We start from the raw sequence: 18,419 nt of genomic DNA, 5'->3' as shown, positions 1-18,419 counted from the left end.
TATCCAATAATGGTTAAACAATTCAAAACTGAATATATGTATGTTAGGATCTGTGAAGGACATCTACAGTATAGTAGGGTGACTAACTTTTTAGAGAGCCAATCCAGGACACAGTCATACCAGACCAAAGAAAATAGTATGATACATAATAAATAATTATACACACATGTATTATGATTTTAATATGAAATAGGTATTTATTTAATATTTTATATTTTTTGGTATTATTTGCTTTTCTATTATACAAATGTTATTATTTAAGCAAACAATAGGACTAGTTAACAGTGGCAATTAGTAGTAATTAATAGAACAAATTAAAAAATAGTATGTGTGAGAATAATATAATATTGTGTATTACATTACTATAATATAATTATAAAAAAATAGTATGTGTGAGAATAAAATAATATATATTTATATAATGCTTCTTTCTCTCTCCTGATACAGATTTTAAGTTTTTATTGGATATTTAAATTTTATAGGCCATATTATTATGTATTCTTAAGATATATAAATATTCAACTTTTAAAAGTTGAATGTAAATACAATGGAGCTAATAAATACATATTACCTATATTTAATAAAAATTAACAATGAATGTTTCTTTATGTCCCATGATAAAATAGGATATTTTTTGCTCTTTGTGTTTCCTTTTCCAATAATACTTCTCTGAACCACATGCAGCCTTTAAGATATCCTTCTTTTTTTTTATGTAGTGGTAAAACTGAACGCATTCAAGATCGAGTTCTCTTTGACTTGCAGGTCTCCTCTTCTCAAGCTCACATTGCACTGATTCCTGGTGGCAGTCCAATTCAATGACATCAAGTTAGATATCCTGTCAACAAAGGAGGTTGAGCATGGACTACGACTTTCCTTATTAACAGCAGGTTTCTAGACTTGTAATGAATTAGTTTCCAACTCTCCAAAAAATGTATCTACAGACTTATTTTAGTAGACTAGCTTTTGGACATTCAGGCCTTTTGTCTCTTTAAATTCATTATGTAAGGTCACCATGTCTAAAATGTCCATTGTTTTTAGCCATTCTAAAGCACATCCAATGTCATCATAAGTTAAACTTCTCTTTCCCAGGGAAAATGTTTTTAAAGCATAGAGGTAATATGAACCTAAACTGAATGTGGATTTCAAATAAATTACAGTTTTTAGTGTTTTACTTGGTTGCACCTTCCCAGTGACATAATTTGGAGCTCTGAGTCAGTCTTATTTCCCCCCAAATATCATTTTTTCCCCACTGTATGAGTTTTTGCAATAACCATCACATAATATTGAACAACTCAGGTGCAGTTTATTCATCCTTTTCTATGCTCCCTATGGCTTTTTCAAAGATCATCAAACAGTTTTAGAGAAACCGTATATAAATTGTTTTATTGTAGTCCTTTTCTCTATTCTCATCTTCAAACTATTTCCAAATTAGTGGAGGAAATTCTTCTTATCCCATAGGTTGAAAATGTGATTTAATGACAGACCAACATTTTAACGTCTTTTCTATCGGCCAGGAACAATGATAGCCATCTTGTAGGCACACGTCTAAGGAAGCTATCTTCTTCCATTTCTATAAAGTCAAAAATCTCATTAAGTGCTTCTGCATGTTTTGAGCAAACTCAAACTTTCATTATGAAAGCCTCAATATCACATACAGCAAATCACACCTGTTTTTTAGTACGAAGTGTGCAAGACATTTAGCCAGTCAGATTATTTTCATTGGTAAGAAGTTTATAGACTGAATGAAATTTGCCAAAATTTACATTTTCGCTGTCTGCCAAACAAGCAGATAGATAAGCAAAGTCTGGTTTGTATTTGGAAAACATATTAACAACATTTGGTTTTATGTTTTCTGTGGTTTCATTAAAATCAAAGAAATCAAGATTATTTGAAACCCCTTTTTTCAAATTAAAGTACCTAAGAGCTAGGAGGAATGTTTTTTTGATTCAGTGTATCATGTGATATGCTGTAGAAAATATTATTGTTGGTAAGATCTGATAAAATGAACTTTACATTATAAGAGGCGAATATATCTGTCACCAAAATTTCCCCTTTAGTTGACCCACATGACATTGCAGTGAAAACCTCTGAATCACAAAATATAATTTTACTCAGTTTCATCAAGCAATCAAGGGAATTATACGATAATGAATGTTCATTCATGTGTTATGCCCAAGCAAATCCACCAGCTATTATTTTTAACTGAGCACTGGTGTCTTTTTGGGAGATGAAAATACTTTCAGTTGGTTTAGAAGTACTTGCTTGTCTCATCCTGGACTTGTGAGATTCAATCTCCTTCATGATGCCCAATCCCAAATTCTTTTCTCCAAATTGTACACTATGCTCTGTTTTGGTTATTTACCCCCGTAAGTTGTATCTGCATTAAAACAGCAGATTTCACCCTTTTTTGTTTTTGGTGGCCTCTGGCTCCTGCTGGCATTGATATTGTAGTCCTTGTCCTTTTAATTACCTGAACTCCTAGAAAACATGGTCCCAATATTCACAATGTTAAAATTAAACTAGAGCTATCTCGATACAAAGCACAACAGTTAATTCACAGGTAAGGTCTAAGATGAATTGTTAACACTCCTGATTGTAACACACTTAACTTGCACAGTTATGTCTCATCACTTAGGGATATACCACTGGATGATCCACTGAACTGCAAATCATGGTTACCAACATCAGCAGTAAGGGGAAAAACCAATGACAGTGACTATGAACAGTGCATAATCTATGCTGTATCCATTGACACAAAAAAATTGTATGTCTAAGAGGAGGGAACACTCCCAAACTTATTTTATGAGGCCAGCATTACCCTGATACCAAAGCCATATAAGAACAATGCAACAAAAGAAAACTACAGATCAATATTCCCGATGAATTTAGATGCTGAAATTCTCAACAAAATACTAGCAAACTGAATTCAACAGCACATTAAAAGGATCATAGACCATGATCAAGAGAGATTTATCTGGGATGCAAGGACGTTTCACCATATGCAAATCAATAAATGTTACACACCACATTAACAGAATGAAAGATAAAAATCATGATCATCTCGATGCAGAAAAAGCATTTAACAAAATATAACATCCTTTCATGATAAAACCCTCAACAAATTGGGTTTGGAAGGAACTTACCTCAACATAATAAGGGCCATATATGACGAGCTCACAGCTAACATCATATTCAATGGGGAAAGGCTGAAAGCTTTTCCTCTAAGATCAAGAATAAGATAAGGCTGCCCACTCTCACCACTCGATTATTCAACATAGTACTGGAAGTCATAGCCATAGCAATCAGGCAAAAAGAAATAAAAGACATCTAAATCTGAAAGGAAGAAGTAAAATTATCATTGCAGATGATGTGATCTTATATATAGAAAATCCTTAGGATTCCACCAAGAAAGCGTTAATAATCAATAAATTCAGTATGGTTTCAGGATACAAAATTGACATACAGAAATCAGTTGTGTTTCTATACACTAACAATGAAACATAAGAAAAACAAATAAACAAAGCAATCCCATTCACAATAGCATCAAAAACAATAAAATACTTAAGAATAAATTTAACCAAGGAGGTGAAAGATCTGTACAATGAAAACTATAAGACTCTGATGAAAGAAATTGAAGAAGACACAAATAAATGGAAAGATATCCCATGTTCACGGATTGGAAGGATCAATATTGTTAAAATGTCCATACTACCCAAAGACGTCTATAGGTTCAGTGCAACTCCTATCAAAATTCCAATGGCATTTTTCACAGAAATAGAAAAAAAAATTCTAAAATTTGTATGGAACCATAAAAGACTCTGAATAGCCAAAGCAATTGTGAAAAAGAACAAAGCTGGAGGCATCACACTTCCTGATTTCAAACTATAATACAAAGCCATGATAATCAAAACAGTATGGTACTGGCATAAAAATAGGCACATAGACCAATGGAACCAAACTGAAAGCCCATAAATAAACCCTCACATATATGGTCAATGAATATTTGACAAGGAAGCCAAGAATACTCAACGGAGAAGGGATAGTTTCTTCAACAAATAGCATTGAGAAAAGTAGATAACCACATGCAGAAGAATGAAATTGGACCCCTATCTTACACCACTCACAAAACTTAACTTGAAATGGATAAAAGAGTTAAACATAAGACCTGAAATGATAAAACTACTTAAATAAAACATATGGAAAAAGCTCCTTGACATTGGTCTTGGCAATGATTTTTTGGCTATGACACCAAAAGCACAAGCAACAAAAGCAAAGTTTAATGCAGGACTATATCAAACTAAAATGTTTCTGTGCAGCAAAAGAAAAAATCAATTAAAAAAAAGGCAACCTATGGAATGGAAGAAAATACTTGCAAATCATATATCTGATAAGGGGTTAATATCTGAAATATATAAAGAACTCATACTAGTCAATGGCAAAATACCAAAAAATCTGATTAAAAAATGGGCGGAGGAACTAAATAGACATTTTTCCAAAGAAAATATACAAATAGCCAACTGGTACATGAAAAGGTACTCAATATCACTAATCATCATGGAAATGCAAATCAAAACCACAAGGATATTATCACCTCTCACCTGTTAGAATGGCTATCATCAAAAAGACAAGAAGATAAGTGTTGGCGAGGATGAGGAACCCTTGGTGCACTGCTGGTGGGAATGGTAATTGATACAGCCTCAAAAAATTAAAAATAGAACTACAATATTATCCAGCAATCCCACTGCTGGGTATATATCCAAAGGAAATGAAAGCAAGATCTCGAAGAGATATCTGCGCCCTGATGTTCATTGTAGCATTATTACAATAGACATGGAAACAACCTAAGTGTTGGTTGATGGATGAATGGATAAAGAAGATGTAGTATATATTTATACAATGGAATATTATTCAGCCACAAGAAAGAAGGACATCCTGCCATTTGTTACAGAATGGAAGAACTTGAGGGCATTATGCTAAGTGAAATAAGTCAGATAGACAAAGACATATACTATATGATCTCATTTATATGTGGGAATTAAAAAAAACAAACTCAGAGAAACAGAGAGTAGATTGGTGGTTGCCAGGGGCTGAGAGGTGAGAGAAATGGGTGTTGGTGGTCAAAGGTCCAAACTTCCAGTGAGAAGATGAATAAGCTCTGGGGACCTAATGTACAACATGGTAACTATACTTAACATTACAGTATTGTACACTTGAAAGTTGGTAAGAGAGTAGATCTTAAATGTTCTCACCACACAGACACACACAAAACGGTAACTATGTGAGATAATGGATGTGTTAACTAACCTTATTATGGTAATCATTTCTCGATATATGTATATGTATCATCACATTGTATGTCTCAAACTTACACAGTATTACATGGTAATTATATCCCTAGAAAGCTGGAAAACAAAAAACAAACCCTTTCACCGCCAAAAAAAAAAGTGTTGCTTTCAGTCTCTATTTTTGGGAACTGAAAGCAATGATGGCAAAAGGGTTTTGTAGTTTTTCCCAACCTTCTGCACTCATCGCTGAAAACTCTGAATTTTTGCATCCTGGGGCAACTTTATTGAGATATAACTCACATACCATCCATTTCACCCATTTAAAATGTAAAATTCAGTGGTTCTTAATATATTTGCAGAGTTGTGCAACCACCACCACAATCTAACTTTAGAACATTTTCATCATCTCAGAAAGAAACTCCATACCCATTAGCAGTCACCTCCTATTTCTCACCCCAACCCCTACCCCCTGGCAAGCACTAATATACTTTCTGTTGTATGGATTTGCCTATTTTGGACATTTCATATAAATGGAATCATACAATATGCAGCCTTTCATGTCTGCTTTCCTTCACTTAGTACGTTTTCAAGGTTCATCCATGTTGTAGCATGTATCACTGCTTTATTCCTTTTTTTAGTTGAATGATATTTCATTATATGCATATATCACATTCTGTTTATCCATTCATCAGTTGATGGACATTGGTTTCTACCTTTTGCTATTATGAAGAATGTTGCTAAGAACATTCATGTACAAGTTTTGGTGTGGAGATATGTCTTCATTTCTCTTGGGTATATACCTAGGAGTGAAACTGCTGAGTTATTTGGTAACTACATTTAACTGTTTGAGGAACTGCCAGACTGTTTTTCAAAGTGGCTATACCATTTTACATTCCCGTCAACAATGTATGAGGGTTCCAAATTCTCTACATGCTTGCCAAGACTTATTGTTGTCTGTCTTTTTGATTATAGCCATCCTACTGGATGCGAACTGATATCTCATTGTGGTTTTGATGTGCATTTCCCTAATGACTAAGATGTTGAGTACCTTATCAAGTGCTTATTGGCCATTTGTATATCTTCTTTGGAGAAATGTTTATTCAAATCATTTTCCCATTTAAAAAATTATTTGTTTTTCTATCATTGAGTTTATATTCTAGATACAAGTCACTTTTTGGATTCATGATTTGCAAAGTTTTTGCCATTCTGTGGACTGTATTGTCACTTTCTTGATGTTATTGTTTGTGGCACAAACATTTCTAATTTTGATGGAGTTCGATTTATCTTTATTTTTTGTCATTTGTTCTTTGGGCATCATATCTAAGAAGCTATTTTGTAACCCACAGTCACCAAGATTTACTTCTGTTTTCTATAATTACTCAATACATTGTTACTTTTATTACAGACAGCTATATTTTAGATCAATTAGGAATAAGAAAAATAAAAGATATTATTTTATTTCATTTATTCCTTCTCTGACACACTCTACATAGATCTGAGTTTCTGACCTATATCATTTTCCTTCTTCCTGAAGAACTTCTTTTAACATTTCTTGTATATCAGACCTGCTGTCAATGAATTCTCTCAGTTTTTGTTTGTCTGAGAAAGTTTAATTCTTCTGCATTTTTGAGGTGATAATTTTGCTGGATGTAGAATTTTAGGTTGGAGGTTTTTATCTTTTAACACTTTAAATATTTTATTCCCTCTTATCTTGCTTGCATGATTTTCCACAAGAAACCTGCTCTAATTCTTTTTAAGATTTTATTTATTTATTTATTTTTCCCCCAAAGCCCCAGTAGATAGTTGTATGTCATAGCTGCACATCCTTCTAGTTGCTGTACGTGGGACGTGGCCTCAGCATGGCCAGAGAAGCGGTGCGTCGGTGTGCACCCAGGATCTGAACCCGGGCCACCAGCAGTGGAGAGCGCGCACTTAACCGCTAAGCCACAGGGCCGGCCCTGCTCTAATTCTTATCCTTGTTCCTCTATGGGTAATTTTTTCTCTGACTTCTTTCAAGATTCTCTCATTGTCTTTGGTTCTGAAGTTTAAATATGATGTGCTAGGTGGTGTTTTTATGTTTTTAAACATTTTTCCTGCCTAGTGTTCTCTGAGTTTCCTGGATGTCCAGTTTGGTGTCGGTCATTAATTTTGGAAAATTCTTAGCCATTATTACCTCAAATATTTCTTCTACTCTGTTCTTTTTCCTCTCCTCCTGGAATTCCAATTACGTATAGGTTACACCCTTTGAAATTGTCCCACAGACCTTTGATGTTCTGTTCTTCTTTTTTATTATTATTATTTTTTATTCTTCTTCCTCTTTGCACTTCAGTTTGGGAAGTTTCTACTTACCTACATTCGAGTTCACTGATTCTTTTCTTGACCACTTCTAGTCTACTGATGAGGCCATCCAAGGCATTCTTCATTTCTGTTAATGTTTTTGATTCTTAGCATTTCCTTTTGATTCATTCTTAGATCATTCCATATCTCTGCTTACATTACCCATCTGTTCTTATATGTTGTTTACTTTCTCCATTAGAGCCTTTAACATATTAATCACAGTTATTTTAAATTCCATGTCTGATAATTCCAAAATCTGTGTCATACTGGAGTTTGGTTCTGATGCTAGCATTATCTCTTCAGACTGTGTTTTTTCTTGTCTTTTAGAAAGCCTTATAATTTTTTTGTTAAAAACTGGACAGTGAGTAACAGGAACTCAGGTTAACAGGCCTTTAGTGTGGGGTTTTATGTTAATATGACAAGGCGTTGGACTGTGTGTTTTTTTTTTTAAATGCTTATTTTCTTCATATCTTTATTCACCAGGACTGTGTTTAATGTATGCTGTCCATTTCCAGTGCCAGAGGCTCGGAATTCCTATAGGAGTCTTGTTTTTGTATATCCTGTTTTCTTTGGGATTCCCTAAAAAATACTTATCAGATAGAATCTGTGTCTTGCTTGCAGATCTTTCAGCTATAAACAATTGTTATTATCCTGGAGTCATGTTGAGGTGATGGTAAGGGGGGCATATTTTCATGTTATTCTTATTTCATGACAATATATTTATTTGCATAAGTTTAATAAGAATCTGTTCTCCCTGTAACAGGACGTGATTGGAAACATTGGTTATATTACCAAGGCTTTGACTGGAATGTCATGTTTGAGAGACAAATGCATGAACTCAGATATGACCAAGGGGGAAAGGGAGCATCCTATAATCTTATTATTAAATCCCAGTCTTTTAGTGGATCTTTGTCCCTGGGTTGTGACCTTAACAAGCATTTCTTAGCTTTCCTTCCTCTGACTCTTCAGTGAGACAGGAAGGCTAAAAGAAGCTAACTCTGGCAGGGGGAGAAAGAGTAAGCAATGCAAAATATACCCAGAACAATCTCTGTAACAAAGGTCTATACTCCAATTCCAGCCCTTTACATGTCAGAGCTAAAACTAGACATCCCCTTACTAGATTTACATAGCATGCCTATGTTTTCTTCTAAGAGTAGCTTTAGCTCTTACATTTAGGTCTGTAACCCATTTTGAATTAATTTCGTGTATGGTATAAGGTAATAGGTCCAACATCATTCTTTGCATGTGGATATCCAGTTGTTCCAGTACCATTTGTTGGAAAAACTATTTTTTCTCCATTGAATTCACTTGGCCTCTTTGTTGAAAATCAATTGACAATAAATATAAGGGCTTATTTCTGTATTCTCAATTCTATTTCATTGATCTCTATATCTACCCTTATGCCAGTACCACATTGTGTTAATTACTGTAGCTTAGTAGTAAGTTTTGAAATCACAAAGTGTGAGTCTTTGAACTTTGTTCTTTTTCAAAATTGTCCTGGTTATTCTTGGTCCCTTACATTTCTATACGCATTTTAGGTTCAGCTAGTCAGCTTCTGTTTCAGCTGAGATTTTGATAGGGATTGCATTGAATGTGTATATCAGTTTGGGGAGTAGTGCCATCTTAACAATATTAAGTCTTCTGATTCATGAACGTGGGGATATCTTGACACTTATTTAGATCTTCTTTAATATATTTCAACAGTGGTTTGTAGTTGTCAGTGTACAAGTCTCAAGCTGCTTTTGTTAAATTTATTCCTAAGCATTTTATTCTTTTTGATGCTATTTTAAATGGAATTATTGTCTTAATTTCATGTTCAGAGTGTTCATTGCTAGTATACAAAAGTACAATTGATTTTTATAACAGATTTATTGAGATCTAATTCATTTACCATACAATTCACCCATTACAATTGATTTTTGTGTGTTAATCTTTTATCTCACAACCTTGCTGGACTCATTTATTAGCTCTAATAGTTTTCCGTGTGTGTGTGTATGCCATAGGATTTTCTATATACAAGATCATGTGTTCTGCAAATAGAGATAGTTTTACTTCTTTTCAGTCTGGATGCCTTTTATTTATTCTTTTCGCCAAATTGCCCTGCCTAAACCTCCATTATAATGTTGAATATAAGTATTGAGAGCATACATCCCTGTCTTTGTCCTAATCTTACGGGGAAAGCATTCAGTCTTGCACTATCAACAAGGATATTAGCTGTGGGATTTTCATAGAAGGCCTTTATTAGGTTGAGGAAGATTCTATCTATTCCTCAATGTTGAATGTTTTTTTTAAATCATAAAAGGATGTTGGATTTTGCCAAACACTATTTCTGCATCTACTGAGATTATGTGCATTTTGTTCTTTATTCTATTAATATGATAGATTACATTGTTTAGTTTTCACATGTTAAGCCAACCTTGCATTTCTGGGATAAATCCTACTTGGTCATTATGTATAATCCTTTTTATATGTTGCTGGATTCAGTTTGCTAGTATTTTATTTGTCTTACTCTTTTGTCTTAATTCTTAACAGATTCAGAACATCATAAAGAAAAATGCTATATTTGGCCCCTGGAATCCTAACAATAATCTTTTCTTAGAAACTTTCTGTGATACTCCCTTATCTCCAAATAACTCCTATATAACGCCATAGCACAGTAAGTAGCATTTATCCCATTGTATTTTTATTGTCTGTTTACTTATTTGTCATCTTTCTGCTTCTTGAGAACTTCTTGAGAAATATTTTATCTCCCATTGTATCCCAGTATCTAGCACAATCATTGACTAGTATAACTTGAGGCCTCTGGGAAGCAGATAAACATCAGATTTTGAAAAGAACAAGAACAAAAATGGAAAGGAGATATGTAGCAAAGTGATTATAAGAGAATAGCTGAGACACAGAATAGTGTCAGAAAGATTAAAATATCAAATAAATTAAGATATGAAGAAATATTGACAACAAGAAGTAAATTTTACTTAGCTATATTCAGAATGAAAACATATCAAAGAACGTTTAGATGTGTTCTGCTGGGATTATTTAAAAATGCTGAGGGATGACAAAGAGTAGAATCCCTCAGCTCTTAAGTTGCTTCTCTCTTTTCTATCAAATGGAGTTTTCTTCTGACTAGAAAATGGAGAATAAATATCGATAAGAGAGGACAGAAGTCAAAAGACTCTGAATGAGTTATCTCTAGTCCCAGTCATGTCACATCTCATATAAGGAAAGAATTCACATATAAGATCATAAACCCACCAACAACAATCTTTTAAGAATTCAAGGAAGTTACTTTCCTCTCTCTGCTAAATGCCTAACTTTTCAGTTAAGACTCCACCACAATTTAAGGACCAATTCCTTCAAGAAAACATTCCCTGTGATTTCTAGACTGAACTAGATCCCGCTTTGAGCAACAAGAGCAATTTGTACATATCGTTATCACTCAATCTGTCCTACTCTTATTGTAATGAACTGTATATGAGTCTTACTAAACTTTGATGTCTCCTTCTTAAATGATGAGTAGCTAGTCTAGTTGAAGAGAGGGAGAATTATGTTTCAGGCAGAGAAGACAGCATGAGCAAAGGCAAGGAGGTGAGAAGACATGTATTTTGAGGCTACAAGAAGATCATCTTTGGTGAGGTATAAAGTAAAAAGCAGAGAATGGGAAGAGATAAAACTGGAGAGGTAGTCAGGGGGTATTTCTTTCTTTTTTTTTTTTTTGTGAGGAAGATCAGCCCTGAGCTAACATCCATGCCAATCCTCCTCTTTTTTTTTTTGCTGAGGAAGACCAGCCCTGAGCTAACATCTATTGCCAATCCTCCTCCTTTTTTTTTTCCTCCCTTTTTCTCCCCAAGGCCCCAGTAGATAGTTGTATGTCATAGTTGCACATCCTTCTAGTTGCTGTATGTGGGACGCCGCCTCAGCATGGCCAGACAAGTGGTGCGTCGGTGCATGCCTGGGATCCGAACCTGGGCCACCAGTAGCGGAGCGCACGCACTTAACTGCTACGCCACAGGGCCAGCCCTGTCAGGCGGTATTTCATTGGAAGTCTTGTACATCACATTAGAGAACTTGATTTCTATGCTGCAGCTAGTGGTTGTAAAAAACTTTTTTTTTTGTAAGTAACAGACCATTATTGAAGGCTACTCAGGATGAAAAAGGATTAGATGGGCTAGGTCCCAAACGCTTGGCCTCCCACCAACTCTCACTATGGCTCCCAAAGAGATGAGTCACAAAATGTGGTCTGCAGATCACCACTATCAGAATTATCTGAGGTACCCTATAAAAAATGCAGATTCAGGAGTTGACAACAAAGACCAACTCAGAATCAGAAGCTGGGGTTTATAGGCTCCCCAGGTAATTCTCGTGCACACTAAAATTTAAAACCAGACATTCTATAAGACAAATGGCCCATAATCTTCAAAAATGCCAGTGGTCTAAATGAAAAGAAAGGCTAAATAGCTGTTCCAAAGTAAAAGAGAATAAAGGGACAGGGCAACTAATTGCAATTCATGATCCTGAATCAGGGAAAAGTTTTGCTCTAAAGGACATTATTGGGACATTTGGCAAAATTTAACCATAGTATGATACAAACAGTATGGTATCAAAAGTTGAATTTCTGATTCTAATGTAAGAGAATGTTCTTGTTCTTGGAATATATACGCTGCAGTTGTTTGGGAATAAAGGAGCATGATGTCTATAGAAATGGATTGGGGGAAAATATAGATGGATGGATGGATGGATGGATGGATGGATGGATGGATGGATAGATAGAGATAGATATACCTCTTTGTACTATTCTTAAAATTATTTCAAAATTAAAAGTTTAAAAAATTAAAAATAGAGAGCCTAAAAATAATTTAAGTCTTAGGATTGTGCCAACTTCAACCACTGTTAGAGAACTGAGGATTACTGAAAGGCTTTAGGGTAGTGGTGTTATGTAATCAGATTTGTGTTTCTGATAGATCACCTTTATGGTAGTATAAAAGGTGGAATTAGGATGACAATATTGGTAACAAGGAGACCAATTAGAAATCTGTAATACTCCTGGTAAATAGGTGATAAGAATCTGAAAAGAATGATGGTAGTTAAGACAGAGAAAAAGGGATTGTGAAGTAAAAATCACCTGGATTCAGTGCCTGACTAGGTACAGGGATGGAAGTGAAAGGAGAAAAAAAGATAACTACCAGGCTTCTAGCTTGGGTGGTTATGTACATATTACTGCTACCAAAGTTATAGAGAATACAGGAAGAATAGCATTTAGTGTAGAAGTAGACAAATTTGAATTTGGATACATGGGACATCTATGTGAAGATGTATAGCAGAAAGTTAAATATAAGAGTCTGAAGCTTTGACAAGAGGTCAAATGTATGTATAGATATGTATGTACGTATATATATACACACAAATATATATGTATACACACACACATATATAGTACAACAATATGACATAATCAAGATCAAAAGTTCATGAAAGGCTGAGTCTAAGAAGATTTAATTTAACAGGAATAAATTTAAGGCCCAGTAGTACACTGAACCAAAATACCAAACCAAAATTGAACAAGTAGAGAATGGAGGAGACACAACTTAGCAAAAGCACTATAAAAATAAAACTGTATAGGTTTGACTACATGTAAATCCAATTTGTCAATATTTTAGGATAATATTCAAAAGAAGAAATACAATCTTAGACTGCACTAATGGAAATCTAGTATCTAGAAAGAAGCACATGAGAGCGACGGTTTATTGTACACTCGTCAGATGACATCTGTAATATGGTGCTGTTTCTTTCAAGCTTGAATAGTGATAGAAAAGAGTAAAATAAGATCATAAAGAGACTTCAATCACACCTTATTATGGATGGCTGAAAGAAATGGAAGGAAAGTTTCAGGGCAACACATGATAGCTTTTAAAAAAATACTTACGATTTATCATGTGGAAGACGTATTACATTTGTTTTCATTACTTCAAGGAGAATTAGAGAAAATGAGTCAGTCAGTCAGAAATGTTTACCTTTAATGTTTTCCTTCACTCTTTGTTTTGTGTTATTAAAGAGGTGGATGAAATTTACAGGGACACATGTTTGTTTGTTTGTTTGTTTGTTTGTTTTCTGAGGAAGATTGGCCCTGCACTAACATCCATTGCCAATCTTCCTCTTTTTCTTTTCTCTCCCCAAAGCCCCAGTACACAGTTGTGTATCAAGTTGTAGAGTTGTAGCTCTTCTGTGTGGGATGTCACCACAGTATGGCTTGACGAGCGGTGAGTAGGTCCATGCCTAGGATCTGAACCGGCAAACCCTGGGCTGCCAAAGTGGAATGTGCTCACTTAACCTCTTCGCCACTCAGCCAGCCAGAGACCATGTTTTTAACTCAACATAAAAACAACTTTCTCAACGCTATAGCTTTCTAGCAATGGAATGAACCGTATTGCAATTTGGTAAATTACTTGTCACCAAGCGTAGTCAATCAAAGGTTGGACGAGTCTCGAACCTGTAATCAGTAGGAGGTGAGACTAGAGTACTCTAAGGTTTCTTTCTGCTTTAAGATTTAGTGGGATGGGAAATAAAGATTGGACAATGAGATGAATATTCTTTTCTTTTTTGACTGGGTAAAAATACGAGAAAGCCAATTGACATATAATGAATTTCTACTGGCTTCCTCTATATATTTCTAGAGCTAGAGAGAAAAATAAAAATTTAAGGTTCAAAATTTCTGGAAAGGTGAATTGTTCCTTGACTATGTGATTTGAAGATAATCTTTTAGTTTCTTTTTTTTTTTTGTTTTTTTTTTTGTTTTTAATGTAACAGTTTTATTGAGATATAACTCGTATTACATGCAATTCACCCAGTTAAAGTGTTAATTCAATGGTTTTTAGTATAATCACAGAGTTGTGCCACCATCACCACAATCAATTTTATAAATAAAGAAATCCCTTAACAGTCACTCCCCATTTCCCTTTAACCCCTCACCCCCAGCGCGAGACAACCACTAATCTGAATTCTGTCCCAGTAGATTTGCCTAATCCTGAAATTTCATATAAATGGAATCATACAATAAGTGGTCTTTTATAACTGGGTTCTTTCACTTAGCACGTCGATTTCAAGGTGCACTCATGTTATAATGTGTACCTGTGCCCCAGTCCTTTTTATGGCTGAATAATATTCCATTGTATAGATTTACCACATTTCATTTATCCTTTATTTTTTTTTTTTTTTTTATTACTATATAACATTTTTATTAAATGCCTACTGTATCTTTTAGTTTCTTATATGTAGATCTTGATCAAATACATATTATTATATAGCTCACATTCAGATGATAGGTGACCACTCATTACTGTCTATATTCCCATTTTACTCACCCAAACCTTTATTAGGGAACTGTCTTCTGAAATAATCAAATATATAATCATCTGATACATTTGGCCTTGTATCTAGAAAAGATGGTAAAAGATCATTACTAGCAGGAAAATAATTCATTGACTCTTACATTTCATATTTTTATCTTCTAAATGAAAAATGCTAGCAGATAACATGTAAACAGTAGTTTAGCTCAATGAAATTAATACAAACAGTTCTCAAATCTTATGAATTTTTGTTGCATTTTTGCTATTTATAGCATTCATACCCTTTGGGTCTGCAATTCCTTTCTAGGAATCTACTATAAATAAATAACTAAGAATATATACAAATAGGAAGTTATAGGTTCTTCATTGCTGTTTACAATAAAAAAATGTAAACACAAGAAAAGTTTAACAATGAGGGTCGCTAAATAAATTAAGGCTCACTAACACAACGGAAGACTTTACCACCATTTATTAATATGTAAAGAAGTTAATAATATGCTGCAATTTTAAATGAAAACGTAGGTTGCAAAAAAACCTGAAGATTCTGTGATTAATTAACATGGAGCATATGTGTATAGATGTAGAAAAAGGTCTAAAATAAGTATTCTAAAATGTGCTCTTTATTTTAATTTTTGACATTAAATTTTTAACAGAAGAATATATAAAAGTTACATATAAAAAGTAACTGATTTGCTTGACTGATCACTATGAGAAAGAATAATTAATTTAAAATTCAAGTAAACTAACCATTTAATTATAATAGAATTCTCCCCTTTCCTTGGTGTGGTTCTTATTTCCATTTCTATTTTTAAATAGCCTGCTATATCATAAACTAAATAGATGTATTTTCATGTATACATATTTTTAACTAGGTTACCTCAAATCCTTTTTGGAAATAAGTATGGTATAAATGTACAAAAATGATACATATACACATAAAATTAGAGTTATCTTAGATAAAATTAAAATATTGCTCAGACTAAATGAATATTTTTCTAAGGACCTCAAGGAAAGATAAGGAGATAGAAATTAAGAGAAAAAATATTAGAAATGTTGAGAGGCAGAGATTCATATCAGACTCAGCAGATTCTGATAGAAGCAAATGAATATTCCAAAACTTTATTTCTCTCCTGGGCTTATCCTTTGTTAAGTTATAAAATGAGAGGACCAAGACAGTTTTATAGAACATAAAATCTCTATATTCTGTTTGGGGAAAAAACCTTTCAAATCAGAGATATCCCTCAAGTGCATGGACCACTCTCTAACCCTCCAATGTAACTGACCGCTCCTTTCTCTATGCTCTCCTGGAGCTCTGTCTCGACTACTGATATTGCACATGTAACACAGCACCTCTCTGGTTTACTTGTTTATCTCCCCCTATTAAACGATGAGCTCCTGAGGGGAAGAAATGATATAGTATACTTCTTAATATCCCTAGCACCAAGCCCAGTGGCAATCTCAAAGTTGTAGCACAAAAAAAAGTGTTGAGTAAATGAATTAACTGGTTATTAGAGGGCAGAAGCAGAATATTACCTTTCACATCAGAATTTGATTCTTTATGTCTTTGTACTAAATGTCCTTTATCATAAACCTAATGAAACACAGAACCAGAAGGAAAATAATACTATGTTATAAACATGAAAATGAGGTATATTTCCTATATGATTTATGGTATAGTAATTTTTAGCATTTCTCATTTTATCCTCATACGTTTAGAAAAGACAAAAATAATCTCTTAAATCAGAACCTTCTACTGTCTTCCACAACACTACTTTTCTCCTATAGCAATGAGTAGAAGAAAACATTGATATTAAAGGAGTTTAAAATTTTTTCACTTCATATTGAACTTATTTATGATGAGAAAGAGGCAAAAAATGTATACTTATAATCTCACTTACTTAAATGAGAAGAATAAAGATGTAGGAAGAGTGTAAAATGGGCGAAAATATTTCAAATCATATGAAAATGTACAAGCGATTACAAATCTGTGCTTATATAGAAAAGATGAAAAATATTTTTGTGTAGCTTTTAAAGAAGTCCAGAGTAATAAGGAGCATATATATGACATTGTGTTCTATCTTGAAAGGAGTTGGCAATATGACCCAGTTAAAGAGACACAAAACACTATAGAATTGTGACACCTAATTTTGAGTAGTTTACAAATCATTATGTGACCGTGAAAACATTTTAAATGCTTCTAGACTTTTGTTTCTGCATCTGTAGTATGTGGATATTATAAAGAATTTTCCAAAAGGGCCTGAGAAAGGAAAAAAAATTGAAAACATTTTTGCCAAGATGTAATGCATATCATTTCATGATAAAAGTGGACTACAAAATAGGATAATAGTCAAAATCCTCTTCATTGTAGACAAAATTGATTGGTAGCCAAAAAAAATGGATATAATCAGTATGAAAATGGGAGTAAAAACCAAAACTTGATTATTGATTATTGAAGAGAGAGAGAAAGAGAAATATTCTAGAAAAACATTACACAAAGTTAAAAGTAGCAATATTATATAATCACTAGAATTTGGAGAGATGAGGGGTGAAATTAGGCTGAAGAAAATTTGCTTGTAGTAAGACTTGATTTGATAAACTCTTAATGTCATGTTTAGACCTCTTCCCTTGATTGAAATGATGTTGTGAACCATAATAAACTATTTTATCCCACAGAAAATCACCAGGCCTGTGTCCTTACAAATGTGATCTACAAATTCTAACCACAGTAATCTATAATTATTTGCTTTTGCTGAAAATCTTCAAAATTAATTATTGAGAGTGTCCTGGTAGAAAAGAAATTGAACTAAAATACTTTAAAAATAATTTACTAATATTATTTTAGGGATGTACTGATGTCTTACAGGCAAACAATTAAAATAAGAAATACTTCAAGAGCATGAATTTAAGTTGTCCTCAGGCATTAACCTCAGTTAAGATGGCATTATTCACTCTTTTGGCCAAAGATTATTAGAAAATAAATTTTAAGATCAATGACTAAGAACTCCTATTAGTTTACAGACACATTTAGAATGTATGCAACTTTCTGAAATGACCAAATGATGATTGTTTTCCATTTGGAAGATTCAATATTAAACATAGATTATGATTTCATAACAATTTTAAAACGCCAATCAAGAAAGACAAAAATACATCAACATTTAATATGAAGGAATTTTATCACATTTTACATTGTTAAAAAGAAACAACCGACCCAAAATGAAGTCACTTATGCTAAGCCCCACCTTGTCTTAATACCTAACTCACTTGCAGTTTCAGCCTCTCTCAGGGGTGGAATTTTAAACCAATCAGTCTGGAATTTCCTGATCAACACTAGTGAGGTAATCTGCCTGATAAGACCCCTGCATTCCCCTACGGAAAGGTGACTTTGCCTGAAATAATCCACACTTCACTTCCTTGTCTCACTCTTTCTGTCTATAAAAACCTTCCATTTTGTACA

General features: G+C 33.7%; 1 protein-coding gene across 1 annotated transcript in view; it reads right to left on the bottom strand.

Annotated features, from left to right (window-relative positions):
• Window positions 1-402: 402 nt before the first annotated feature.
• Window positions 403-18,419, bottom strand: part of LOC101398867 (AGBL carboxypeptidase 3) — a 35,946-nt gene continuing 17,929 nt past the window's right edge. Inside the window, exons 8-10 of the mRNA XM_087430998.1 lie at window positions 16,496-16,553; window positions 14,978-15,049; window positions 403-835 (exon numbers count right to left, since the gene is read on the bottom strand). Of these exons, the coding sequence (XP_087287124.1) occupies window positions 822-835; window positions 14,978-15,049; window positions 16,496-16,553 (144 nt within the window). The 3' untranslated portion in view covers window positions 403-821. The remainder of the gene's footprint in view (window positions 836-14,977; window positions 15,050-16,495; window positions 16,554-18,419) is intronic.

Source organism: Ceratotherium simum, chromosome 1 (genome assembly GCF_057802395.1).
Source record: "Ceratotherium simum simum isolate JZ-2026a chromosome 1, ASM5780239v1, whole genome shotgun sequence".
NCBI lineage: Eukaryota > Metazoa > Chordata > Mammalia > Perissodactyla > Rhinocerotidae > Ceratotherium > Ceratotherium simum.
This window is presented reverse-complemented; position numbering and strand designations above follow the sequence as displayed.